This window comes from Hyperolius riggenbachi, chromosome 6, assembly GCF_040937935.1.
Source record: "Hyperolius riggenbachi isolate aHypRig1 chromosome 6, aHypRig1.pri, whole genome shotgun sequence".
Taxonomy (NCBI): Eukaryota; Metazoa; Chordata; class Amphibia; order Anura; family Hyperoliidae; genus Hyperolius; species Hyperolius riggenbachi.
Window position 1 is genome coordinate 20,431,411 of NC_090651.1, and position 26,460 is coordinate 20,457,870.

General features: G+C 46.4%; 1 protein-coding gene across 3 annotated transcripts in view; it reads right to left on the reverse strand.

The window, feature by feature from the left end:
* Window positions 1–1,600: 1,600 nt before the first annotated feature.
* ORC1 (origin recognition complex subunit 1) overlaps window positions 1,601–26,460 on the reverse strand; it is a 48,817-nt gene continuing 23,957 nt past the window's right edge. For all 3 annotated transcript variants that reach the window (XM_068238972.1, XM_068238973.1, XM_068238974.1), the window contains 10 exons: window positions 22,291–22,498; window positions 18,647–18,741; window positions 18,419–18,520; window positions 17,355–17,526; window positions 17,112–17,219; window positions 15,999–16,148; window positions 14,195–14,314; window positions 13,035–13,195; window positions 11,786–11,873; window positions 1,601–1,925 (listed from right to left, as the gene is read on the reverse strand). In XM_068238972.1, coding sequence (XP_068095073.1) covers window positions 1,731–1,925; window positions 11,786–11,873; window positions 13,035–13,195; window positions 14,195–14,314; window positions 15,999–16,148; window positions 17,112–17,219; window positions 17,355–17,526; window positions 18,419–18,520; window positions 18,647–18,741; window positions 22,291–22,498 — 1,399 coding nt within the window. In that variant the 3' untranslated portion in view covers window positions 1,601–1,730. The remainder of the gene's footprint in view (window positions 1,926–11,785; window positions 11,874–13,034; window positions 13,196–14,194; window positions 14,315–15,998; window positions 16,149–17,111; window positions 17,220–17,354; window positions 17,527–18,418; window positions 18,521–18,646; window positions 18,742–22,290; window positions 22,499–26,460) is intronic.

A 26,460-nucleotide genomic window follows, 5' to 3' on the forward strand; every position in this document is an offset into this window, starting at 1 on the left:
CAGTACATGCTCTCAATTTTTTTTGGCTGTAACAATCACATGCCATAATCTCAACCAGCTAGAAATCGAAAGTGTGTATTTACAGTTATTCTTTCATTTGGACTTTTTATTTGCGCACTAAAAAGTTAAAGGACAACTGAAATGAGAGGGATATGGAGGATGCCATTTATTTCCTTTTAAGCAATACCAGTTGCCTGGCCGTCCTGCTGATCCTCTGCCTCTAATACTTTTAGCTATTGCCCCCTAACCAAGCATGCAGCAGATCTGGTGTTTCTGACATTATTGTCAGATCTGACAAGATTAGCTGCATGCTTGTTTCTGGTGTGATTCAGACACCTTTGCAGCCAAATAGTTTTTCAAGTTACAGGTTTTCTTTAAACTGACCAAATAATACAGGAATCATCTCCAGTAGTTAATAATAAGCAACATTTCAAAAGTAAATGGATTGTAACCATCAGGCTTGTCCCCTCCTTCACCTTCAAACAAGCCCTCAAACTCATTTCTTCAAGGTGGGCTACCCCACCTTACTGCTGCCCTAACTCTCTCTGCCGAGAACCTCTCGATGAAGCCCCCTCTTTTCGTGTCACCTCCCCCTCCCTCTAGATTGTAAGCCTTTGGCTGGGCCCTCTCCCCCTGTGGATCATACTTGATTGTACACCCTACCCAAAATATGTGAACTTGTATTATCAGCACTACCACTCTAGCGTATGATCCGGCATTGTATCACTACCTGTATTGTGTTGTGTACCTTATTGCTTATTACCTCTTATTTTTTCCTAAGTCCCTATCACATTAAAAGATGGGCTAGTCCAGGGTGTCAAACTCAAATACAAAGTGTGCTGCAATTAAACACTGGAACCTAGTAGCGGGCCAACCGGGCTTCGCCTCTTGTGTGTTTTCTGTTCCTGTCCTTGTCTCTCTCCCCCCGAATCATTCCTTGAAGAATTTGACTTTTGGGAATATTTATAGGTATCAATAAGGAGGAGGAAAGGTATGAACAATGCACAGAGGTACGTGGATCCAGAATGGACATGCCTCAGTGCTTACCTTGGGTATCCTTTAACCACTTGAGTATCAGCAGTCTCTGGACCCTTATGGACCAGAGAATGCAGGTACAAAAAAAACAGGGCTCACCATAGTCATGCCACATGGGCCTATCACTCTCGCCGCTATCCCATGGCTAAAGCCCACTCGCCCTGCCGTCGCTATGACAGCAGAGCTCCTTGAGTCGGTCAGGGGCCAATTGCATTGGGCCAAATGGCTCAGTGTGATCATGGGGTCAAGAGCCAATGAAATCTGCTCCTGACCAGCTCACGGAGCTCTGCTGTCATAGCGATGGCAAGGCGAGTGGGCTACTGCGGCGGGAGAGCGGCGCAATTGAAATCGACACCCAAACAGTGCGTAGCTTTCAAAGCAACGCAGTCCAGAAGTGGTTAAAATACTTGCGGTTTAGTTATATATATATATATATATATATATATATATATATATATATATATATATATATATATATATATATATATATATATATATGCACACATATATACACACACACAAAAACAAGCCAAGAAAACTAGGAAATGAAACCATATACAAAACTTTATTATAAATTAGTTACAATAAAATGTAGTCAATTTTTTAAAAACACTATATACAATAAAATTAGCAGAACATTCCGCACGTTGCATCTAAAACCATTTTCACAGAAGGCTTATAGTAATGATGATCCGTCAGTCTTCCTTGAGGGCGTACATGACGTCATCCTGGCTGATGTTCATCCTCACCCGAAGGTGCAAGTCATTCCTGCTGGACTCTACCAGGAGGAGGCGGGAGGCTCCCAGCCTCAGACACACCCCCATGGCATCCGACATGGATGGGGGCTGCACACCTTCTATCCTGCACAGTGCAATGAGCTGCTGGAACACCTGCAGACAAAACAGGGGGTGTGGCATTATTACTCCAGGGAGGGCACCGATTGGAAAAAGATAAAAAACGTGTTTCCAAGAGGTGAAAGGGTCATGCTGGTACAACTGCAGCTGACAGGGGAGGGGGCATTCAACACATTCCTTCAAGTGTACCTGAGATCAGATGTAAGGAATATTTTATACTTACCTGGGGCTTCCTCCAGCCCCATAAGCACCGCTGTATTCCTCACCATCCTCCTGCGTTGCTCCGTTTGGCCGCAATCAGCCATGGTAACTGGCTCAGCTGTGTCAGGAAAGAGCCCAACTGCCACGGCCGAGCCAGATTACCAGAAATGATTTTGGCTGAAAGGAGCCACCTGGGAATGCAGTGGTGCTCATGGGGCTGGAGGAAGCCCTGGGTAAGTATAAAATATTTCTTACATCTGATCTCAGGTTTCCTTTAAAGAGGCCCAGAGATTGAGAGGGGCCTTTTTTTTTTTTACTTAACCTGGGCTTCCTCCAGGCCCATAAGCATGGATACGTCCCTCGCCGTCCACCCGCTGTCCTTTGTTAAAGGGAACCTAAACTGAGAAGGATATGGATTTTTCCTTGTAAAATAATACCAGTTGCCTGACTCTCCTGCTGATTCTGTGTCTCAAATACTTTTAGCCACAGCCCCTGAACAAGCATGCAGATCAGGTGCTCTGACTGAAGTCAGACTGGATTAGCTGCATGCTTGTTTCAGGTGTGTGATTCAGCCACTACTGCAGCCAAAGAGATCAGCAGGGCTGCCAGGCAACTGGTATTGTTTAAAAGGAAACATTCATATCCCTCCCAGTTAAGGTTCCCTTTAAGCCGCCATCTTCTCCGGTATGCGGCTCAGTGACGTCAGCAGGGGGCCTTCTGTGCATGCACGGACCTTCTGCGCAAGCGCAGAAGACCCCGGCTGACTGAGACCGACTGAGCCGCGTACCGGGGTTTGATTGCGGCTGAACGGAGGATTCAGTGAGGACGGCGAGGGATGCATCCATGCTTATGGGGCTGGAGCAAGGCCCGGGTAAGTAAAAGAATGCCCTCTTTCTTCATCTCAGAGTCTCTTTAAGGTGGTCATACACTAGTAGATGGCCACCAGATCGACAATGTAATTAAATCTGACCAAAACTGATCCCCCTGAACACAGGCGGATTAATTTTTTTTTAAAGGGGCACTACAGCGAAAAACTGTAAAATTTAAAATCTGTGCAAACATACAAATAAGAAGTACATTTTTTTACAGAGTAAAATGAGCCATAAATTACTTTTTTCCTATGTTGCTGTCACTTACAGTAGGTAGTAGTAATCTGACAGAAGTGACAGGTTTTGGACTAGTCTATCTCTTCATCGGGGATTCTCAGGGGTTTATTTATTTTCAAAAGCACTTAGTGAATGGCAGTTGCTCTGTCCAACTGCCAAAAAAAAACTGTGTAGGGAGCAGGGAAGCTGCCAGCATCATTGTTTAAATCCTTTTTAGGGAATATCATTATAAAGAATTAAAGCCTTGCTGAGAATCCCCTATGAAGAGATGGACTAGTCCAAAACCTGTCACTTCTGTCAAATTTCTACTGCCTACTGTAAGTGACAGCATTATAGGAGAAAAGTAATTTATGGCTCATTTTGCTCCGAAAAAAAATGTACTTCTTATTTGTATGTTTGCACATATGTAAAATTTTACAGTTTTTCTCTGTAGTGCCCCTTTAAGTGAAGATGGCTGCTATTTTTACCATTGGTATCCGTGGCTCCGTTTTTGATCCGGGCCAAAAAGCGGAGCCACGGATACGTTTTTAATAAAAGTGTGAACCTACTCTAAATGGCAACGGAGTGAAAACGGGATTCGATCGACCGGTAATCGGATCCGTTTTCATGGATCCATTTGCCACTTAATTGCCAGTGTGAGCCGGGCCTGAAACAGACACTGGGAACTCTTCTTGGTGGTAATGTGCATCAGATTACTGGTGGTATCCAGTGAGAGGGATATGGAGGCTGCTACAGTCAAGATAGAGGTTTGGTATTCCAGACAAACTATACCTCCCAACTTTTTGAGATGAGAAAGAGCCACACCCCTGATCACACCCCCACCACACCTCTAGACACGCCTGCCATAAATATTTCTTAAGAAAAATATGTTTTATAATTCAAACCACACTGGTCCTTTCTATCCTGGTTCATTTTCCTTCATATTTACATTTTTAAAATTAGTAATATTTCAATTTAAAGGATGGGAATAAAGTTTAGAGTCAAACACATTTTTAGTAGATAAATACATATATTTACATAGAAAGAGGGACAAAGTCTTGAAAGAGGGACAAAGTCTTGAAAGAGGGACAAAGTCTTGAAAGAGGGACAAAGTCTTGAAAGAGGGACAAAGTCTTGAAAGAGGGACAAATGAGGAGGAAAGAGGGACAGGGCTCCCAAAGAGGGACTGTCCCTCCGAAAGAGGGACAGTTGGGAGCTATGAACAAACTCCTGCAAGGAAGGACTAGTGTGGTGCAGCCAGATGGGAGAGACTGAGATAAAGAAACTCAGGGGAACTCACTGTGTAGACTGACACATTGCTGTCGGGGACATATTGGGAAACCAGATACCAGAAAATGTACAACCAAGAAGTACTAAGGAATATTTATTTGCAGATTGGCAGTGGCGTAACCAGAAATCACTGGGCCCCCCAGCAAAACTTTTGATGGTGCCTCCTTGGTCCACATGGTGTGCAGAAAACCGGCAGATCAGAATCTTTATTTCGCCAAGTACGACCGAGGTCGAACCTGGAATTGTTTGTGGTTCACATGGCAGTGGCAAACAGGCAATAGACAATACATAAACAAGTGAGACAGTCGTAGAAAATAGCAATAATACATCAAGACAGGCAATAGTACAACGAGACAGGCAGTACCTACACATTTTAACGGTCTTTGCAGTACAGTGTGCGGTTGGCTCATGAGCAGAAATCCACCGGGTGTGGATATTGTGCTGCACAGGGATAAAGTAAGTTAATTGAAAGAGTCCGCACCTTGAGTACAGCTCTGCCATGAAGAGCACCAGGTTAACCTCCCTGGCGGTAAGCCCGTGCTGAGCACGGGCTATGCCGCCGGGAGGCACCGCTCAGGCCCCGCTGGGCCGATTTGCACAATTTTTTTTTTTGGTGCACGCAGCTAGCACTTTTCTAGCTGCGTGCAGTGCCCGATCGCCGCCGCTACCCGCGTCGCCGCAGCCGCCCCCCAGACCCCGTGCGCTGCCTGGCCAATCAGTGCCAGGCAGCGCTGTGGGGTGGATCGGAGTCCCCTTTGACGTCACGACGTCGATGACGTCATCCCGCCCCGTCGCCATGGCGACGGGGGAAGCCCTCCAGGAGATCCCGTTCTTTGAACGGGCTGGGCTGGGGGGATGCCGCTGAGCAGCGGCTATCATGTAGCGAGACCTCGTCTCGCTACATGGAAAAAAAAATTATTTTTTTTTAAAAATGTATTTGCTGCCCCCTGGCGGATTTTGACAAACCAACATTAAATTCAAACCGCTATCTGAGTACTTTTTGGAACTTTTCGAATCAGAAATTCAGAAGTATAGATGGGATGCCCCAGGGGATTATGACAACCTTACCCCAGGTGAGAGATGGGCACTGGATGACCTTAACCTCCTGCCGCCTGCGTCACGCCAGTAGGCGTGGCCGCGGCGGCAGCCCCAGGACCGCCTAACGCCAATTGGCGTAAAGTCCTGGGGCTCTGTTTAGCATGAGATCGCGCGCATCTTATGCTCGGAGGGCGGAGCTCTGCCCTGCCTTCAGTCTCCGAGCGGCTATTGCCGCTCGGGAGACTGTTAGACGGCGATCACGCCGTTATTTCCTAGCTGCAGCGCTGCGATGAGCAGCAGCGCTGCACTGGGGACAGCCGTGTGACACGGCTGTCCCCATGGGGGACAAGAGAGCGATCGGCTCTCATAGGCAGAAGCCTATGACAGCCGATTGCGTGATTGGCCGGCTGGGGGGGAGGGAGGGACGGAGGGAGGTAGGGGATTTAAAGAAGAAGTGCTTTTTAAAAAAAAAAAACGAACACAAATTTTTATTAAAAAAAAAAAATAAACATGGGGGGAGCGATCAGACCACACCAACAGAGAGCTCTGTTGGTGGGGAGAAAAGGGGGGGGGGATCACTTGTGTGCTGAGCTTGGCCTTAAAGCTGCAGTGGCCAATTTAGCTAAAAATGGCCTGGTCACTAGGGGGGTTTAGCCCTGCAGTCCTCAAGTGGTTAAAGATCAAAGTGAAGTGATAATTAAATCTAGCGATAAGGGGGGCAATATTGTTTTGATGGACAGAGATATGTATACAAAAGATTTACAGACAACTCAGTGATGTGTCCACTTATACCAGAATACAGCGTGACCCTTTTCAGCATGTTGTGGATGAGTTAAATTATCGGTTGCTCCTGGGTTTGAGGCATGGCATCTTAGACAATAATGAATATGGGTACATGATGGTGGGGGGATGTACAAGACCAACCATATATGTTCTCCCAAAAATTCATAAAGGTGTCATGCCTCCCCCGGGTCGCCCGATTGTGTCAGCTGTAGCAGGACCATGTGAAGCAGTTGGTAGATATTTGGACCGAAAATTACAACCACTAGTAAGGAGGTTGCCCTCTTACGTACGGGATTCAATGGAAGTGCTAAACAAATTAAATGGTTTTGTTATGGAGGATGACTGTATTCTGGCCTCCATTGATGTGGAGGGTTTGTATATGTTACGGCCAGAACCCGAAGTTTGGCCAGAACTAGAAGTGGCCGGCCACTTCGGGTTCTGGCCGGCCAATGCGCGAACTGGCCGCTGCGCTGCGGCCAATGTGAGAAATGAAACAATTCCTGTAAGGTTTAATGTGATGTTGTGGCCGCAGCGCAGCGGGGGCAAAAAATGTATCACACATCTTTACTTTATTCAATGGCATTAAGCCGCCCGGCTTTTTCCTCTGCCTCTCTCTCCTCCCCCCCCCCGCCTCTCTCTCCCCCCTTCTCTTATGGGCACAGCCGGGCGGGGACACGCGTGTCCAGGAGAGTCGTTCCTCGCGGCAGGAGAGCAGAGCGGGGAGGCTGCAGACATTGCTTCTGCCAGCACCCGCTCTGCAAGAACGGCAGGATTCCCCTGCCGCGACGAACGACTCCGGAGGGACACGCGTGTCCCCGCCCGGCTGTGCCCATAAAGAGAAGGAGAGAGAGAGGCGGGGGGGGGGGGGGGGGGGGAGGAGAGAGAGGCAGAGGAAAAAGCCGGGCGGCTTAATGCCATTGAATAAAGTAAAAATGTGTGATACATTTTTTGCCCCCGCTGCGCTGCGGCCACAACATCACATTAAACCTTACAGGAATTGTTTCATTTCTCACATTGGCCGCAGCGCAGCGGCCAGTTCGCGCATTGGCCGGCCAGAACCCGAAGTGGCCGGCCACTTCTAGTTCTGGCCAAACTTCGGGTTCTGGCCGTAACATATACATCTATCCCACACGAGGTGGGCCTAAGTGCCCTCGAATATATGCTATTTGAAACCTTCCCCCTTCACGATGAGCACAACTCATTTCTGGTTGACCTCATGTCCTTTGTATTGCATAATAACTTTTTTGTTTTTGAAGGAAAATGCTACCATCAGCTGAGGGGGACGAGTATGGGGGCGGCATGCGCTCCCGCTTATGCCTGCCTCCATTTGGGAGTGTGGGAGGAGCAGGATGTGTATCCGAGCGGTTTGTTCCGTGGGGGCGTGTCCCTCTGGCTGCGGTACATCGATGATGTGCTTGTCGTGTGGAGGGGAACCGCGGAGATCTTTGGAGAATTTGTGTCAGCATTAAATTGCAATAGGCGTAATATACGCCTGACATTTACAGCACATCCAGAGAGGATTTCCTTTTTGGACCTGGAAATAGTCAAAGTAGGCAATAGGCTGACAACGAGAACATTCCGTAAGCCAACTGCGGGTAATACGCTCCTCCATGCGGCGAGCCATCATCCGGTGTCCGTGATCGGGGGGATCCCCACGGGACAGTTTTTGAGAATTCGCAGGAATTGCTCTGACATTGAACAATTCAAATGTGAGGCAAAGGAGATGTATAGGCGGTTTCGCGAAAGGGGCTATTCGCATAAAATACTTCGCCGGAGTTACAATCGGGCTATTCACACTAATCGTGAAGATCTGCTCTGCCCCCGTACTCGTCCCATGGCTGATGGTGGAAGTCGGGGGTTCACAAGAGTTGTGACTCAGTTCAGCGCACACTGGGGAGAGCTTGGTAGGGCCCTAGGTGTGTGCTGGAAGGTGCTACAGCTAGACCCAAGGATTGGCAAAATCGTTGGCCCAAGGCCACTAATAACAGCTCGTCCCGGGTTAGATCAGAATTACCTAGGAGGGATGGAGGAACTTGGCTTGACCGTATTCCCCCTCCGGTAGGAATGCATAGATGCGGGTCTTGTAAGGCCTGCCCTTTTGTACTGAGGACAGATAGATTTGCCTCCCAGGATCAAACCAGAGAATATAGGTTGAGGAAGTTCCTAAATTGCATCTCAATGTGGGTAGTCTATCTCATTATATGTCCATGTAACAAATATTACGTAGGCATGACGACACGAGCATTTAAGGCAAGGCTCCTGGAGCATTTGGGGAACATTACTGGTGGGGAAAAGAAATCGCCAGTGGCGGAACATTTTCAGGAAGTGCACGGTGGGTCAATTGTAGGACTTCGCGCGATGTGTATCGATAGTTTAGAGATGCCGACACGAACGGAGAGGACAGAGGCTATGTTGTTGCAACGGGAGGCCATGTGGATGTACCGACTGAGGTCGAGGCATCCACATGGCTTAAATGTGGATTTTTCCCTTAGGAGCTATCTATGAGGGGTTTGTCTCTTTCTCTCCCTTGGGGGTCTGAGTGAGTCCGGGAAAAATGGGTAATGGGCTGTGATGGGGAGCAGGTCTTTAAAATATCTGTGCATCAAGTAGAGTGCTGGTGGTGAGAAGTGGATGCAGGGTTGAGCCAGATTTGCTTGTCTGTGGTCTGTGAGCTATTAAATGATCAAGTTGATGAAGAGTGTAAGGAGATGAAGGTGCCTCAACTGTATATTGGTGCTTTTTGTACTTTATTCTTTCCCCTCTTCCCTCCTCTTCCTTCTCCCTCCTTCCCATCCCCCGCCCCCCATCCGCTTCCCCTCTCTTCTCTTTCTTCTTTTTCCTGTTTCTTTGTCCCTTCTTTAAAGAGTGCATATATTCATATACAATGGAATAAAAAGGAGTGGAGGCTCTCACCTTAAAGGGACTCCGAGCAGTGCAGAAACTATGGAAAGATGCATATCATTTTAAAGCTCTCTTTCTCCTCTTTCCAATGATATATAAACCGCCACCCTACGCCTTTTAGTTTTCGCTATTTTCGCGATTGAAATTGCTGCGGCCGCGGTTTCGATCACGAAAATAGAGAAAACTAAAAGGCGTAGGGCAACGATTTAGGTGTCGTCAGAAAGAGGAGAAAGAGAGCTTTAAAATGATATCCATCAAGCTATAGTTATATTGTATTACACAGGACGACTTGCATTCAGGAGAATGGAGCTGCTGACACTCTGGAAAGTGTCGTCCTGTGTAATACAATATAACTATGGCTTGATGGATATCATTTTAAAGCTCTCTTTCTCCTCTTTCTGACGACACCTAAACCGCCACCCTACGCCTTTTTTCTCTATTTTCGCGATCGAAACTGCGGCCGCGGCAATTTCAATCGCGAAAATAGAGAAAACTAAAAGACGTAGGGTGGTGGTTTATATATCATTGGAAAGAGGAGAAAGAGAGCTTTAAAATGATGTGCATCTTTCCATAGTTTCTGCACTGCTCGGAGTCCCTTTAAGATGTGTTTAAAAGAATGGAATCCACTTTGATCTCCTCTGCTATGATCTACTGTTCGAGGAGGAATCGAGAAAGAAAAGGACTAAGTAACTGTGGACTTTGCTCTGGCTTGTTCGTTTGTTAGGGGAACTATGAACTGCGAGGGAACAATCTGTCATTGAATACTTCCTGCCCGGAGGAGTTTGACAGTAGCACTATTCCAACTAGCGTGAAGAGGGAGGAGCTGAGGAAAGCCCATTAAGGCTCAGCCCCCCCTGATGGGAAGCCACGCCCTGATGAAGACCGGAAGTCCCGGTCGAAACTAGTCGGCTACGCACGCTGTGGCGCTCTGCCGACCCGAACCGCCGCCCAGTCGGTTCTTTCCAGTGGCGTCCCACAAGCCGTTTCCGCGGATTGCGCTATGTGCTTTGACACCGGCACTCTGACCCAGCGAGAGGTGGTTACGGAGGCCCAGGAGGGAGAGGGCTGAGTTCTTCCACCTATCACCCACCGCCTGTGGAGGTACGAGTAACCCAGGAGTGGAGATTGCATGGCTGGTGGCGCACACGGCGGGAGGATAAGGTGATTCGGGACGCAGCTGATGAGAAAAGTCGAGTGCATGCACAGATACATACAGGGGCCCCTGAATGGACTTGTTCGTTTGATCCTTGGTGAAGTACATATGGCCAGGAGGCGTGAGTATAAGTGAGCCGGACGGCTGCAGGCTTTATGTGCTTTGGACTCTCTCTGCTTCTTGCTGTGGCTTTAACGCTTTGCAGTTAGCTATGTGTACCTTGCTGGACTGATCTGCAGACTAACGGTTTAGTTACTCCCCTGCACCATACAAATTGGAACTAAGAGGAGAATTAATGAACTTCCTTTGACTTGGGCCCATGTGCATGCCTTATTGGATGACTGGGTGATGTGTTTGGGTTTGGTAGGGAGGGTGCTGCAGCTTTCTACAACAGCGCTGTTGTTTTTAATGATGTGTCCAGGCACATTTTTATGTTTTGCATTGTCACTGAGTAACCAATAAACCAACCCTTTTTTCACGGTAACCATGTCACAGATGAATTATTGTAAGACAATTGTGGAGGTTGGGTATTAAGAACCATGTGGAAAATAAGGTAAATTGGTGGGTGTCTACCTCAATCCTGCCCCTCCCCCCCTTTCCCCTTATATAGGATTTTGACAAACCGCCAGGAGGGTTAATAGCTGGGTTATTTACTGGCCCGGGTTCCAGTGTGCCTTGTCCAGGCTAATTGGCTTATTTGACCTGAAGCGACTAGCGTACCGACGAGAGGCAGGAGTTCGACAGGAGGGCTGCTTGGGGAAAAAAGGTGTCCCTACTCCTGTTAGTCTTAGGGCGGGTGGTCCTGTAGTGTCGGCCCGATGGGAGGAGCTTAAAGAAGCGGCAACCTGGGTGAGATGGGTCCTGGGAGATCCTGTTGGCCCTTGTTTTCATTCTGCCGGTGTAGGAGGTCTAGCGGGGGCAGAGGAGAGCCAATGATGTGTGTGCTCCTAGCCTCAGCTTATCATACTCACTCTGTCCATCTCTGATGGAGCAGAAATGGCTCTGCAGCCTTCTCCAGCATCACTACAGTACAGAGCACTTGGGGAGAGGTAGAGAGGTTGGGGGCTGGGCGTTGTAAATAAGAGCCTGCTGCACACTGAGTAGGATTGTTTGATTCGTTATCAGTGGCTGAGCAGATGCAGTCAATAGAACAATTGCGCAGAGAATAGAAGCTGTTTTTCCTCTCCTTGCCCTTTGTTGTCAGTCTCTCAGGATAGGGCCCCCAGTGGATTCTGGGCCCCCCTGCAGCAGCATCCCTTGCAAGGTCTATTGTTACGCCCGGCAGATTGGATAGGTATGAATGGGAATAGAGGAGTCACAGCACCAATTGGCCAAAATGGAATATTTTTTTTTTTTTTTTTTTTTTTTTTAAGTTTTGTGGAAATGATTTCAGAATTACTGTTTGGAAAGTGCCAAGTAATTTGTGTGCAGAAATAAAATGTTACCTGTTGAAAAGTGGCTTCTTCGAGACCGGATCTTCTAAACTCGGCAATGACAGCCTTGAGGAAAGCCTGTTCCAGCACAGAGGAGCTCCTGAGGGGAAAAAGGGTCACATTCATTGAGCGTTCCGAAATGACCAGAAACAACACCTGGTGTCCCAGAGGGTAGCAGGGCAGACGGCTGTGTGACATAGCCTAGGCTAAGCATCACTGGGGAGGCGGGGTTACATACCTATCTACAGTAATATGCACCTACAGAATGTGTTTCTGATGCTGAAACCAGAAAAATTAATGTAAAATGAGGTATCCTAAATATAGCATCACATTCTAACGATGTCATTGTGCTGCTTTCAGCCTGCCCAATAGAAACTCTACATGACAAAGACTTTCCAAATAAAGGATACCCGAAGTGAGAGGGATATGGGGGCTGACATTTATTTCCTGATAAGCAATACCATTTGCCTGGCAGCCCTTCTGATCTCTTTGGCTGCAGTAGTGTCTGAATCACACACCTGAAACAAGCATGCTGGAAATCCAGTCAGTCTTGAGTCAGAATCATCTGATCTGCATGCTTGTTCAGAGTCTATGGATAAAAGTATAATGAGGTAGGGGATCAGGAGGACAGGCAGGCAATGTGCATTGTTTAAAAGGAAAGAAGAATGTCAGCTTCCATATCCCTCTCAGGTCAGGTCTGCTCGGATCACACTGGCACGGATGGAGAACTGATCCGTGTAAATACTGATCTGTGGAATGGATCAGTTTTTAAAGGCATCAGTTTTCCACTCTGTTGCGGTTAATGTGATGCATCCGCCGATCTCGAAAAACAACTGCAGATCCAAACGTGCGGATCGGTTCGAACTGACCAGTATGAACGGATCCACAGGTTAACATTGGATCCATTAGCATTTGCATCCCTTCCGTTACGATCGACTAACAGTCTGTATTTTTAGTGCCAGTGTGGCCTGGGCCTTAAAGAGAAACCATAACCAAGAATTGAACTTCATCCCAATCAGTAGCCGATACCCCCTTTCCCATGAGAAATCTATTCCTTTTCTCAAACGGATCACCAGGGGGCGCTGTATGGCTGATATTGTGGTGAAAACCCTCCCACAGTGTGATGTCAGGACCATGGTTCCAACTGCCAAAAAAACAAGCAGCATCTCCTTCCACTGACATCACCTGCCAGCAGTAAAAATGTCACCATGTGATAAATGTCAGAATGAAAATCAGGCAGCAGAGTGTTACAATGGATTACCTGACCGCCATGACGTACGGGGAGGAGAACATCTCATCCAGGGCTTCCATCACATGAGCCATTCTCACCAGCCCTTCCCCCTTCTTGGAGAACTCACAGATTTCTGTAGCTCTGCGGCAAATGTCCAGACAGCGCCGCGCGTCACCGGACAACGCAGCCACCTGTACAGGTCACACAAGAGGAGGCAGAGTGAGGGTTCAGTCATAGGAGTACAAGAAACTGATTCAGGACCATAGGCTTACATCACAACCCCCTCCCCCCGCCAGTGACCAGGTTATTTTTCACTAATTAGGCCACTGCAGCTTTAAGGGCTTGCTGCATGGACGTACAACTCAGCACACAAGTGATTCCCCCTCCCTTTTCTGCCCACCAACAGAGAACAGAAAGCTCTGTGGTGGGCTCTGATCCCTGCTGGCATGTTTTTTTTTTGTTCATGTTTTATTTGTAACTAAATTTCACTTTTTTTTTTTTTTTAAATTTTTTCTTAAGCCCGCCCTCCCTCCCCCCGCTACCCAATGACAGCGATCGGCTGTCATAGGCTTCAGCCTATGAGAGCTGATCGCTTTTGTGCCGCCAGAGGGGACAGCCGAGGGACACTGCTATCCCCACTACAGCGCTGCCTTAGATTGCAGCGCTGTATAGACTAAATAGACGGCAACAGCGATCGCCCCAAGACTTGACACAAAGTGGCGTTATGCAGTCCTGGGGCTGCCACCACGTTCATGCCCATTGGCATTATGTGGTCGTCTAGAGGCTAAGCTATGAACATACACGTTGGTCAGAACTCTGCCATGGCGGACAATAAAGGCCGCCATTGCCAAGAATCGGGAGTCTGACCTGTGTGTGTGCAGCGGCCACAAGTCTGCTGCAGGTCCAGCATCCTGGATCTTTAGCAATCCGAAACCCGAGCACCACATGACCACGTTGATCTCCCGGAATTTGTCCATCCCTCGGGCAACAACGCTGGGCCAACACTGTACAGTCGTGAAGTCAGCTGCATAGCTGACAACGCTTTCCGTAGCTATGTGGGGGTGTCGGGGGGGGAACCAGAAGGCCAATGGAGCGGCGCATGCATAACGTCACATGGTGGACAGGGCAGGTGGCAGCACAAAGCAATCGGACATCAGTTTACATGCAAGTAACGCTTAGACTCCTCCTACCTTCCTGGCCACCAGCTGAATGGCATCATCATCAAAGGCCTTGATATGGTTCAGTCGGGAGGTGATGATCTGCTGCAGCTGTTTGTGGGTGTACGGCTGGAAGGACATTCTTGTCAGACCCTGAAAAAAAATCAGGACAGCAGAAGTGTAACAGTTGGTAACCAATAAAGTTAGAGCGAGATTCCACCAGCAATAAAATACAGTGTAACCCCTACTTCCATAGATAAGCACAAAATAAAATATATAAGTGTATAGAGAACTTCCATGTATTACTGGACTTCTAGTCATAGTTTATTAACCCTTACAATAAAAAAAGAAAAAGGAAGCACGGGTAACTTCTGTGTAAGACTGGTACAATATGCACAGGAATCGCCAGAAGTTTTGCGAATTACACAAATACTGTTTTTCACAAAGTTTTCTACTTCAGTGTTTTAGGATCTTTTTGTCAGTTGTTTCTGTGGCGTACTGAAGGACAAATGTAGCTAGAGGCTCATGAAGGCTGCCATGTTTATTTCCTTTAAGCAATACCAGTTGCCTGGCAGCCCTGCTGGTCCTCTGCCTCTAATACTTTTAGCCATAGCCCCTGAACAAGCATGCAGCAGATCAGGTGTTTCTAACATTATTGTCAGATCTGACAAGATTAGCTGCATGCTTGTTTCTGGTGTGATCCAGACACTACTTCAGTCAAATAGACCAGCAGGGCTGCCAGGCAACTGGTATTGTTTAAAAGGAAATAAATATGGCAGCCTCCACATGCCTCTCACTTCAGTTGTCTATTTTTATAGTTTCTGGGCACCTCTTTTTATGGTGGTGAGGTATTGTTCCCTGTAAAGTCAATGGCCTCGATTCATAAAAGTGCCTGCGAGCGGGGAAAGTCGAGCGGGGAAACACCGCTGTCGGTATTTCCGCCTTCAGGGTGGTAATTCATAAAAATTTAGCTAGTTGTGACAGGCGTGCGGAGATATTCCGCTGTAGGCAGGCGTTAGGCTGTCGGGAGACATGCGGAAACAGGAGAAGCAGGCGGAATCCCTCCGTGCGGTGTTCTCTCTGCAGCTGCTTGGGAGGTCTGTCCCATTCACTGCAATGTATTCCGCACGCTTCTCGCCACATCAGAGGTAGCGGTAATACCCGTCCGCATACCGCTACCTCTAATCTTTATGAATTGACATTTGTTACTTTTGCTGTGATAATCACCGCGCAAGGCGGTGATTTATCACTCTGCTCGTGGATGTCGGCTTTTCATGCGGAAAAAGCCTTTATGAATACAGATTTGGTTGTGTGGTCGGTAAAGTGAGCCGTTTTCAGCATTTCCTCATGCGGAAATGCTTTATGAATCGAGGCCAATGTCTCAAATTTGTATTCCTCTGAAGAGGACATTATTATTATTATTATTATTATTTAGTATTTATATAGCACTGACACCATCTGCAGCACTGTACAGAGTATATAGTCATGTCACTGACTGTCTTCAGAGGAGCTCACAATCTAATCCTACCATAGTCATAGTCTAATGTCCTACCATATTATTATTATGTATTTATACAGCACTGACATCTTCTGCAGCACTTTACAGAGTACATAGTCATGTCACTGACTGTCTTCAGAGGAGCTCACAGTCTAATCCAACCATAATTAAATGTCCATCATAGTCTAGGGCCATTTTTTTTTCTTTTCAGTGGGAAGCCAATTAACTTTGCTGTATGTTTTTGGTATGTAGGAGGAAAGCCACGCAGACAAGGGGAGAACATACAAATATGTATAAAATATGTATATCTTATGGAAGGCAAATGGTCAAAACTTTTACCAGTCTGCTGGCTACACGATTCATCATTATCCTCTCTGGCAGGTCCATGGTGTTTGCGATGGCCAGGACTATCAACATTGCTTGCTTCCGTGTGGGCCAATCAAACAAACTATACATAACATTCTGCTTCCTGGTCCACAGGAGGTCCAGCTGGAGGAGAGGAACAAATATTAGATACACACCACATGCTTACAGGGGTCAGTGGCAGCATGGCAAAGGTGACAGGCATGGACAACACCAAACAAAAGGCTGCGATTGGCTGCAGAGAATAAAGGTTAACCAAATACCGCTTAGTCTTCCAAAAGAAAGAGGAAGACTCAGCAGAATTATTTAATGGCCAAGGCTAAAATTTTAGGGTACATATAATACCAGTGAAATGGCCTATTTGTCCACGTCACAAGTAGTGTGCTGACCAAGTACTGAACACCATAAGTTATAACCCTCTGCTTAGCTCCAGATGTTTTACACAAACATTAAAGATTACTTCCAGTGAAAAAAAGACACTTTAAAGCCAGAAAATCAAATTCCATTTATCCAATGCTCTGCGTTTATTATGTAGTCTACTTCATGACCCCTCATTGCAAGCATTCCAATATAATCATATATGTTTCTGCTGTAATGAATCTTATCTCAGTCAGCCCGGCTCCTTCCTGGTACATTGCCGACCAGAGGGAAGCTTGTTATCTCACCTTCCACATTCCTGCTCCTCACTGATTGGCTGAGGGCACTTCAGTGTGACAGGAGGCTGCGAAGGGAAACACACCCCACCCCCTCTGCAGAAGCTGCTGAAATATGACCCTATGCTGTGCTCACATGTGTTTACAAATCAAGCTACATAGAACAGTGCAGTTTTTAGGGGAAAAAGAGGAAGGAAATGACATCAGGACTGGTTTCAGTCAAAGGAAGTAAAGATGGAAAATGCCTGAAACGGTTTTCTCTTAATTTAATATATAAGATTCACTGAAATCAAAACGTGGGCAATAATACATATGTTATGTAAGTAGAACAAGTATTAATCTATCGTTTTTTCCCTGGGACAGTATGGCTGTCCCTGCCGCTTTAATAGGGTCAGCGTTATAAACGACGCATGCGTGGTCTACACCGTTTCCTTACCTCATCCACCAGCAATACTGTGGTCTCTCTTTTGGAGGCTGGAGTGCTGAACCTCTTCTCCAGCAGAGTGGCAGCGTGGTCAGCAGTAGCTTTCTGACCGGTCAGGAGCTGAAGACAATACAAATGCATACAGGCTTAATATGAGAGCGGAATGTAACCGCTTGTACCGACCTTTCCTCCTATATCTCCTGCAATGTACTGGACTGAGCAGACTGGGCCTCTGCGGTGCCACAACGGTCTCACCTTCAGAATCTGCACATAGGCCTGGTGAGGATCGGTCAGCTTCATGCCATTGATTTCAATGTAGTGGAACGAGGGCAGCTCGTCTTCATCGGCGGCCACCTGCAGGTTTCGCATCACCTCATGGACCGTCGCTGTCTTCCCTGTTCCGGGTACACCGGATATGTACATGCACCTGCAGTGTATAGGGAGAAAATACAGGCTTGCTTAACTCATTAGCAGCTTCCGTTATCTCATTTGAGATAAGTGCTCTGCTTTTGACCTCAGCCGGCAGAACTCGTCGTGCTGTAAATTCTTGGAATGCTTTCATCTCTCTCTACTAGTCTACTAGAAGAAAATATAGAAACTGAAAGCAGGAGTCCTCTAATTATCTAACACTGCCCCCTAGTGACAAGTGGCCATACATACACATTACAGCAGTACTAATTAGAAGCAAAGGAAATGTAATAAATAAGAAAAAAAGTGCTAAAATAAATTAACCTGGCATACTTGCAAGCCTCCAAATAAATTGGCTGCTAAAAGGTTAAAGATGCACCCAATGCAGTAAATTATCCAGGATGCCCCCTTTACATTATCCTGGTTTTCAGCATAAGAAGCACTTTTGAAAATGAAATAAAACCCTGAGAACCCTCTATGAGGAGATGGGCTAGTCCAAAACCTGTCGATTCTGTCAGATTCCTACTACTTACTCTGAGAGCAACATAGGGACAAAGTATTTTATGGCTCATTTTACTCTAGGAGAAACATACTACCATCTGTATCTGTTTACATGTATTATACATTTTTATGATAGTGTTCCTTTAAGGGCTCTGCCTCTGACGCAGGAGACCTGGGTTTGAATCTCGTCTCTTCCTGCTCAGCAAGCTATCACCTATTATGCTTGGACACTGATCAGTGCTTTTAAACTCTTATGGTGACGGTCACACTGTCCCTCTGAGCACTTGGTGTCTGCAGGATACTTTCAAAGCTATGCAAGATCTGCTTTGCCAGCGCTGAGGTTTCTGTGACTATTGATGTCCATATTATACACACAGCCGCAAGCAGACCACTTCCAAACCTTCACTTACCCACCAGTTCCATCCAGCAATTTGCTCTCCACAAAGTTATAGACGTCTTGGTACTCCTGCTCCCTGCAGGGCAGAGATTCCGGCACGGCAGAAACGTGAAGCCTGCACACAGGAGAACGAGATCAGGTTACAATCATGCCATTTCTCCTAGAGATTCTATTGAACTACTTTAAAATGAAGTTCTGCGCAGCACAATAAAGGAACAGCACTTGGCAGAGGCGGTCTTACTTAATGCGGGCCTCTTCTAGGACATTCCCAGGCTTCTGGACTGGCTGGTTCCTCTCTGGGATCTTCGGCGTTGCGGTATGGCTTTTGGAACGTGGCTAAATGAAATAAACAAATAGATCATTTGACTTTAAAGTGGTTCTGAGATAAACTTTTACTCATTGCATAATGGTCTTCCTTTCATATAGTTTATAGGGCATTCCTCAAGTCCAATACTTTTTTTGTTTTGTTTTAATACTCTAATTCCCTATGAACTAAACAAGCCCCACCCCACAGCTTCCCCAGAGAGCCTTGGCACTCTAAGCCTTAGTAGCAAGGGCTTATGGGAGCTCAGTCTGGGCAAGGAGCCAGAGATTTCAGAGGCAGAGGGGAGGAGGAGAGTGAAGTTTTCACAAGCTGAGGGCTGGAGATGCTATCAGCTTGCCTGTGTGTAATGTGACAAACAGAACATGGCTGCCCTTCGTATCACAGGAATAAATTATCATAAACTGTTGAAGCTGTTTGCATCTAAACTTTAGATAAGATATATAGACAAGTTAGTTGTTATAGTTCGTTTTTTATCTCGGATCGGGGATTTCAGTGAACTCCAGACTACCTTCCGCCCGCAACAGGCAATTTGAGTGCCAGGGGAAGTTGTACAAGTTTGGGCCCCCACATTAATATCATCAATAACTGCAATAACTGCACCTGATAAAATAGCAGGCGCTGGGGCTGTTCCTATACAAATAGCCTGGCGCCAAAATGACTGCAGCACACGATATGTAGAGTATCTATCAGCAAAGGTAGTGCAGATAGACAGGTTTTCAGTGCAGAGACGGATAGTTAGGCAATATGGTGGTGGCTTGGTTAGGGTTAGGTATTGGTGGGGGTGGTTGGTTAGGGTTGGTTATTGGTAGAGGGGAGGCTTGTATGAGAAGAGGGTTAGGTTTAGTGTTAGTAAAAGATTACTACTGCCAAACAATAGACCATCGATAATGTTACAGCTTTCTACGAGCGGCTATATCCAGTGACTACATTTCCCCAGCACCTATTTTTGCTTGTACACCCACCACCTCAAACTTAATAAAGGTGAACCCATTAGCAGCTACATGCAGCAAGCCTATATGTGCGCTGCTTTTTTTTTTTTGCCGCTGGTGAAGTGTGCCGTCCTGTCTGGCAGGGTATGCAGAGCGGCGCAGGAAGCATTCATATTTACCTGTCCCGTCGGCTGTCGTCGGCTCGCCTCCTCATCCTCTCCCTATGTTGTAAGCAGAGATGTACCGAGAAGCACCACCCCTGCACTCCCCTGTTGTGCCCCACCCGGCCACTTTTTCATGCCACCCGGGTGGAAAACATTTCTGGGGAGAACACTGAAATGGCATATGCCGGCAGAAGACGCCCTGCCACTCATTATCAGTCTCGAGATGATGCTTGCAAAGCTGCTCATAGGTTAAACTTTTCTTTTTACAATGCTGTGCGCTTTCTGGGGAATTCTAAACGATGCCACGACCTCTAATATGTTGCAGCAAGCCCTGCTCTAAGCGCCACTTATAACAGCTGTGGTGGCAGAAGTGGCTTGCTGGGCTGCCGCAGTGCTATTATCTGCTGGATTCAACACTGGCAAAAGACAAATAGACAAACACCCGGCAACCGGGAGCCCAATCTGGTGTAATACCCTTTTAGTTGGTTTGACGTGAGAAAAATCGAATGCCAATATACTCACAAAGGTGGGTTGCTCCCAAGAGGCAACCACTCGTATCTGCAGGTGGAGAGATACCGTCCCCACTCGGCCTTTTCTGTAGTTCCACGGTCGCAACTCCAAAAATGAAAAAATATATAAATATATCTTTTCGACTCTCCAGGTGGGAGAGAACGACAATGTCCTACTGGGTAGGATAAGAATGATAAATTTGGAAGGTTGGAGGCGCCCAATCGGAATCAAAACTAGATCTTCAATTCGCGGAAGATCAGGAATATAGGGAGGTGTTTTTTTGAGAAAATTTAAAATCAAAATTTCTTAAAATGTAATAAAATATATGCAATAAAATATAATTTCATTTATTGAATGCGAACAGCACTATGACAACGCGTTTCTCGGCGTAAGCCGCTTCCTCAGGTCAAGTGAGTGCCTGGATTTGGCAGTCATGGGCGTGTCTGAGAGGATGATGGGCGTGACCAAGCGGGTTATTAAGAAATTTTGATTTTAAATTTTCTCAAAAAAACACCTCCCTATATTCCTGATTGTTATAATTTAAGTAGGCCTCAGTTACTTGGCCTGAGTTTTATGTAAAAGGCTTGTCCGCAGTGTATGCCTTTAAAATAAATAGAGGTTTTGTGATGCAGGCAGAGGCATCTCAGGGTCTGCGTGTAGCAGAGGATACACACAGATACTGAGAACATGTTCCTAAAAGAAGGCCATCGGACTACTCTGACCTCAACACTACACCACAGGAACAGTAAACATCAGCCATATTTACTAAACATCCACAGTCCTGCATATAGGTCAAATGCCTCATTGATTATTAATCAAGTAGGTGTGTATGATGACACCACGAGTGGGTCCACCAATAATCTGATCTAGGGGGTGGCGAAGATGATGTCATATTTAACTCTTTCCTAGTCGGTATTAAATCCGGAGTGAGCGATGGAGAGAGCATTCTGCTTCTTCCTTCCGCACTAGCTCGCAAGGCCGACTGGGACCTCTAAGTATGCTCTTCCTTTCTGTAATCTGATATAATGTCTGCTGTACATAGGTAGTCTAGATGTAACATAGAGTAGATACAAGAAGACCTGGGTATCTTCAGTAGGAAGATACTCACGCAGCTGTAACGCAACATGGAAGTCTGCTTTGCCAGGAGATGATAAACTGTATCTATCTGTATTTCTGTTACTTGAAAAAATAACGTAAACCTTGAAGAAGCCTGAGGAAGTCTATCTCCTGCTTGCTGTGTGGAGAGTCAAGTGATCTCAATAGTCTGTGAGACGTAACTGTAAGAAGTTACTGGTGTCGAAGCAAGGTGATAAGAACAGTTTATAACACTGATCTTCCGCGAATTGAAGATCTAGTTTTGATTCCGATTGGGCGCCTCCAACCTTCCAAATTTACTATTATCTGCTGGTTTGCATTGCGGCAGCCCAACAAACCACTCCCACCCCTGCAGCCTCATGCAAATCCATTCACATAAAACATGCAGCAATCAATGCTGTTCGTATGGTACATATGCAGGTACTAGCAGCTCCCTTGCAGGATTAGTTAGATGCATTACCTGTCCCAGGGAGAGCGTTAAGGATATGTGCTCCTATTCCCTAGATAGGTTTTGATGCGCTGAATGCGTGCATGTTTGTGCTATGCATGTTACAGGGCCAGAGTTAGGACACATACAACACAGGGCTACCTCTACGCGGTGTATGTGACTACGCAATTGACTTTATTCTTGTAACTAAGATTCCAGCTTTTAACTTAGCTGTAGGGACGACATTGATTGCTGCATGATTTTTGTGAATGGATTTGCATGAGGATTTGCATGAGGATTTGCATGAGTGTGCGGAAGTTCATTTTGATTTCGTTATCTCCTACAAGGGGGCGGGCAGTTGGAGACAGCGGGCCCCGGTATCTGGCCCCGCCTACACTTCTCTCTGAAGGATTTCACAGGTGGCTCTGAACTTACAGTAGTCCTCGGCGTTCTTGTTGGGGTTTTCCTGGCAGAAGTTGGGGTTCGAGGAACGGCTTGTTTTCTAGTTGGTCTCTTTGGGGATTTTTCTTCCGCACTCTCCTCGCCTCCGTCATCATCGCTGCTGGAGGATGTGTCTGAATTTGTGGCTGGATCAAAGTCATTATCTTCATCTGCTTCATAAATGTCATCCTCAGTCAGGACTCTGGAAAGTAAAGTATGAATGCATCAGGCAGGAATTAGGCTCAGTTCCCACTGGCGCCAGATCACGTGGCCAGCTGGAGGGAACAGTGTAGTGTCCTCTCCTACTGGCCACTGTGGTCTGGCTGGAGCCTGGGGCAGATGCGTTACCCACAGACAAAGGGGGAGATTCATAAAAGGCTTTGCGGTAAAAAAAAAATCTTGTTGAGAAAATACAGCATTCGGTATTTTATACTTGTGTGCTAATTCATAAAAATCTTGACAGGTGCGGTAGAAATGCGGTGTTTTACAGAACTAAAGTGTCGGTAATGAGAAGAGTAGCTAGCTGAGTTGATACATTTCTGCAGAGACAGACAGCATTACAATAAAAGAGGCACCCCCAACTTCCCTTTAGATGTGCATTTTTTTTTATATACTGCCTCTGCTTGCCCTGAATCTGTCTATTAGTCTTTCTAAACAATCTATTTAATTGCCACAGCTTAGAAGAACTTCAAGAAATGTTACACATGCCAGGCTTTCTGATGTGAAATATATCTGAATACAGGTACCCAAGAGGTTAAAAACACAGCCTGGAGTATTTAGGGGAAGCCTCGTTTGTTCGGCTCTCACCGCTGCTGCCTGGGAGATCTATCCCCATTAACTTTGCTCTTATCGCTCCCGTATCACCTCTTCAAAGCAGGCGGTATGTTCAGTGCCATTACAGCCTGCTCTAAACTTTATGAATTGACATTTACTGACGTGTTGAGATAATTACCGCACAAGGCGGTAATTTATCTCACTGCTCAGTAATTGTAGCTTTTCATGCGGTAACAGCTTTTATGAATTGACATTTTGCTGAGTGCTCGGTAAAGCAGGGCTGTGGAGTCGGAGTCGAGGAGTCGGAGCAATTTTGCACACCCGGAGTCGGAGTCGTGGTTTCAGAATCTGAGGAGTCGGAGTCGCATGATTTTTGAACAAAATCCACGGCCCTGTTAAGTATTAGACTAAGGAGTCGGAGTCGAAGAGTCGGAGTCTGAGCCATTTTGGGTACTTGGAGTCGGAGCTGGAGTCAGAGTCGTGGTTTCAGAAACTGAGGAATCTGAGTTGTAGTCGGAAGATTTTTGTACCGACTCCACAGCCCTGCGGTCAAGTCAGCTGTTTTCAGAATTACTGCATGCAGTAATGCTTTATGAATTGACCCCTATATGGGGAATGCATCTTCTCTTCCGGGATTATCGCGGACAGCTCAGAAGTGCGGCCCGCTTGCTGCAAAGGATCCATTGCAACTGTGAATGGCTCCTAAATATAAAATAGGAGGAGTTTACTGACAGTTTTGCAATAAGCTGAATACAGACAAAAAAAGGTCCATTCTCAACACAAGTGGGAACAAAGACTTAGGGTTGGTTCACGCTGCAAGAGCTTTTTAAGCTTTTAAGGCCGTCCAGCTTCTACCACAGCAGAGCCAGGTGACGGGATGGCGGCGGTATCGGCTATTTGGTGCAAAGAGAGGTGCGTGTAGTAAATTTACCAGGAGACCTGTGTGTAATGTTTAACTTTCAGGGGCCAATCCCCCTTTGCCGCCCAGCCGCCACTACTGTGGTAGAAGATGGTTGGAGTGGCTTTTCACTGCATACAGATACAGGATTCTCCCTCCTGGATTGAGTCCTTTACATCCATTACCTGTCAAACTGATACACATTCAGCTACATTATCTTTTTGTCCCCACGGCTCCTGTGAGCCTCATTCTACTTTGGACACCGCAGCCGTAGAGGAACATGTAATTGCAGCACCTGGTCCCCGGTCTGAGTGGGACAAAGCCTGCAGGCTGACAAAACCCAATCGGGCTCGTCAACAAAGACCTCAGGGTGAGATCATTCTACAGCCGGCTGGCCATTTATCTTTTCCAGCATTCTGAGTGCACTCTTTCCCCCACCCTTTGTCCTTTGCAGTAGTCTAGCCGAGAGCTCCTCTGAGGAAGGAACAGTGAAGTGCTGCATAATAAAGTCAAAATGAACTTCCGCACACTCACGCAAATCCTCATGCAAATCCATTCACAAAAATCATGCAGCAATCAATGCTGTCCCTACAGCTAAGTTAAAAGCTGGGATCTTTGTTACAAGAATAAAGTCTCTTGCGTAGTCACATACACCGCGTAGAGGTTGCCCAGTGTCATATGTGCCCTAGCTCTGGCCCTGTAACATGCATAGCACAAACATGCACGCATTCATCGCATAAAAACCTATCTAAGGAATAGGAGCACATATCCTTACAGTCCTCCCTGGGACAGATAGTGCATTTGCATGTGGATTTGCATGAGTGTGCGGAAGTTCATTTTGACTTTGCGGTTCTGCTTGCCACACCCCTTCCAGCACCTCCCCATTAAATCTACAAGTGTTTAAATGTCCTAGCTCAAGGTGAGGAGTCTGGATTTTGTGTTGTTTTTTTATTGTGCTGCATAATACGTCTGTGCTTTACAAATAGATGTAACAACAATAATGGCCCCAAGACTTTTTAAAAAGACTGTAAAGACTGTGGGCTTGACTCACTAAGACAAATAGCATGTCTTATCAGAGTTAACACGCCTTATCAGAGTAGCATAGCGAGCGCCACAAACTTATGCCTGCTAACTGGCAATAACGAGAGCTCCACTCATCCTGCCCTGAGCCCCTGCAGGTTCGTCTGCTACTCTGATAAGGCACGTTAACTTTGATAAGGTATGCTATTTGTCTTAGTGAATCAAGCCCTGTGTCTGTAAAACTCAGACCATCCATTTGCAACTGTACAGGTGGCCATACATCTGTAGACTTGGCAGCCGATCAATCATCAGATTCAATAAAAATTGGTGCCTCCAAGAGCATGCCCAATCGAAAATTCACAGATCGGAATTGCTGTAAAATCTCGGGCCGATGTGCTTGATAAGGTGCACGGCGGTAACAGTGTGTGACAATGGCGAACGACAAACGCGATGGAAACCCCCGGCTGCTGTCCCCCTGTTTTGTGCACCCCCCCATGCAATTATACTTTACCCGTCAACAGTCCACGCAGCGTGTCCATGTCCTATTTCCACATTCAGGCCCCATGTGACTACCGGCATACAGCACATGTGACATCACACGTGCCCCACATGCTATAATGCCGGCAACCACAAGGGGGTGCAAATGTAGACGTACAATGAGGACAGGTGAAGTATAACTACGTGGGCCCGGGGGGTGGGTGGGGGACATAAAACAAGATCGATTCATGCTGAAATGGATTAGGAGTCGGCTTACAGTTTATGGCCGCCAACAGATTTCTCTCCGATCAGACTGGATCGGAGAGAGCACAGAGCTAAAGAAAAAGTACCCAATTCAAACAGCACCAAGCCACTCAGGAGTATATTCAAAAATACATATCTTTATTGGTACATAGCAATCAAATTATCTAAAAACAATTAAAATTCACCAGAAGGTGAAGTCAACGGTGTACATAATTGTCAATGTAGAAAATATGTATATGAATCACAACGTCCTCACAAAAGATCCCAAAATTTATGTTTATATATATATAAAAAATGTTTAGTATTATAAACAATTAAATAAATCAATCAATAATGCCCTCAATTACACTAATTCAAGTAACAATGCAAACCATGGAATGGACATAAAGTGCATGATACTGCTCCTTACGCCATTAGTAAATTGCCTCTTTCTGAAGCGGGTAGAGCCCGCGCGATGCATTCAGGCGTGCGTCGGTGCACTTAGTCGTCGTCCTTCTCCTCTCATGCAAGTCTTCTGCCTTAAAGGGAACCTTAACTGAATGGGGGGTAAAGAGTTTTACTTACCTGCGGCTATTGCCAGCCCCCTGCAGCAGTCCTGTGCCCTCGGCGCCGCTCTGGAATCCTCTGGTCCCCCGCTGTCACTTAGTTTCGTTTTTGACGACTCACCAGTCGTCGGCCGCCATGCGTATTATCGGATGCATTCACCAATGCAATTAGCGCTATTGCGGACT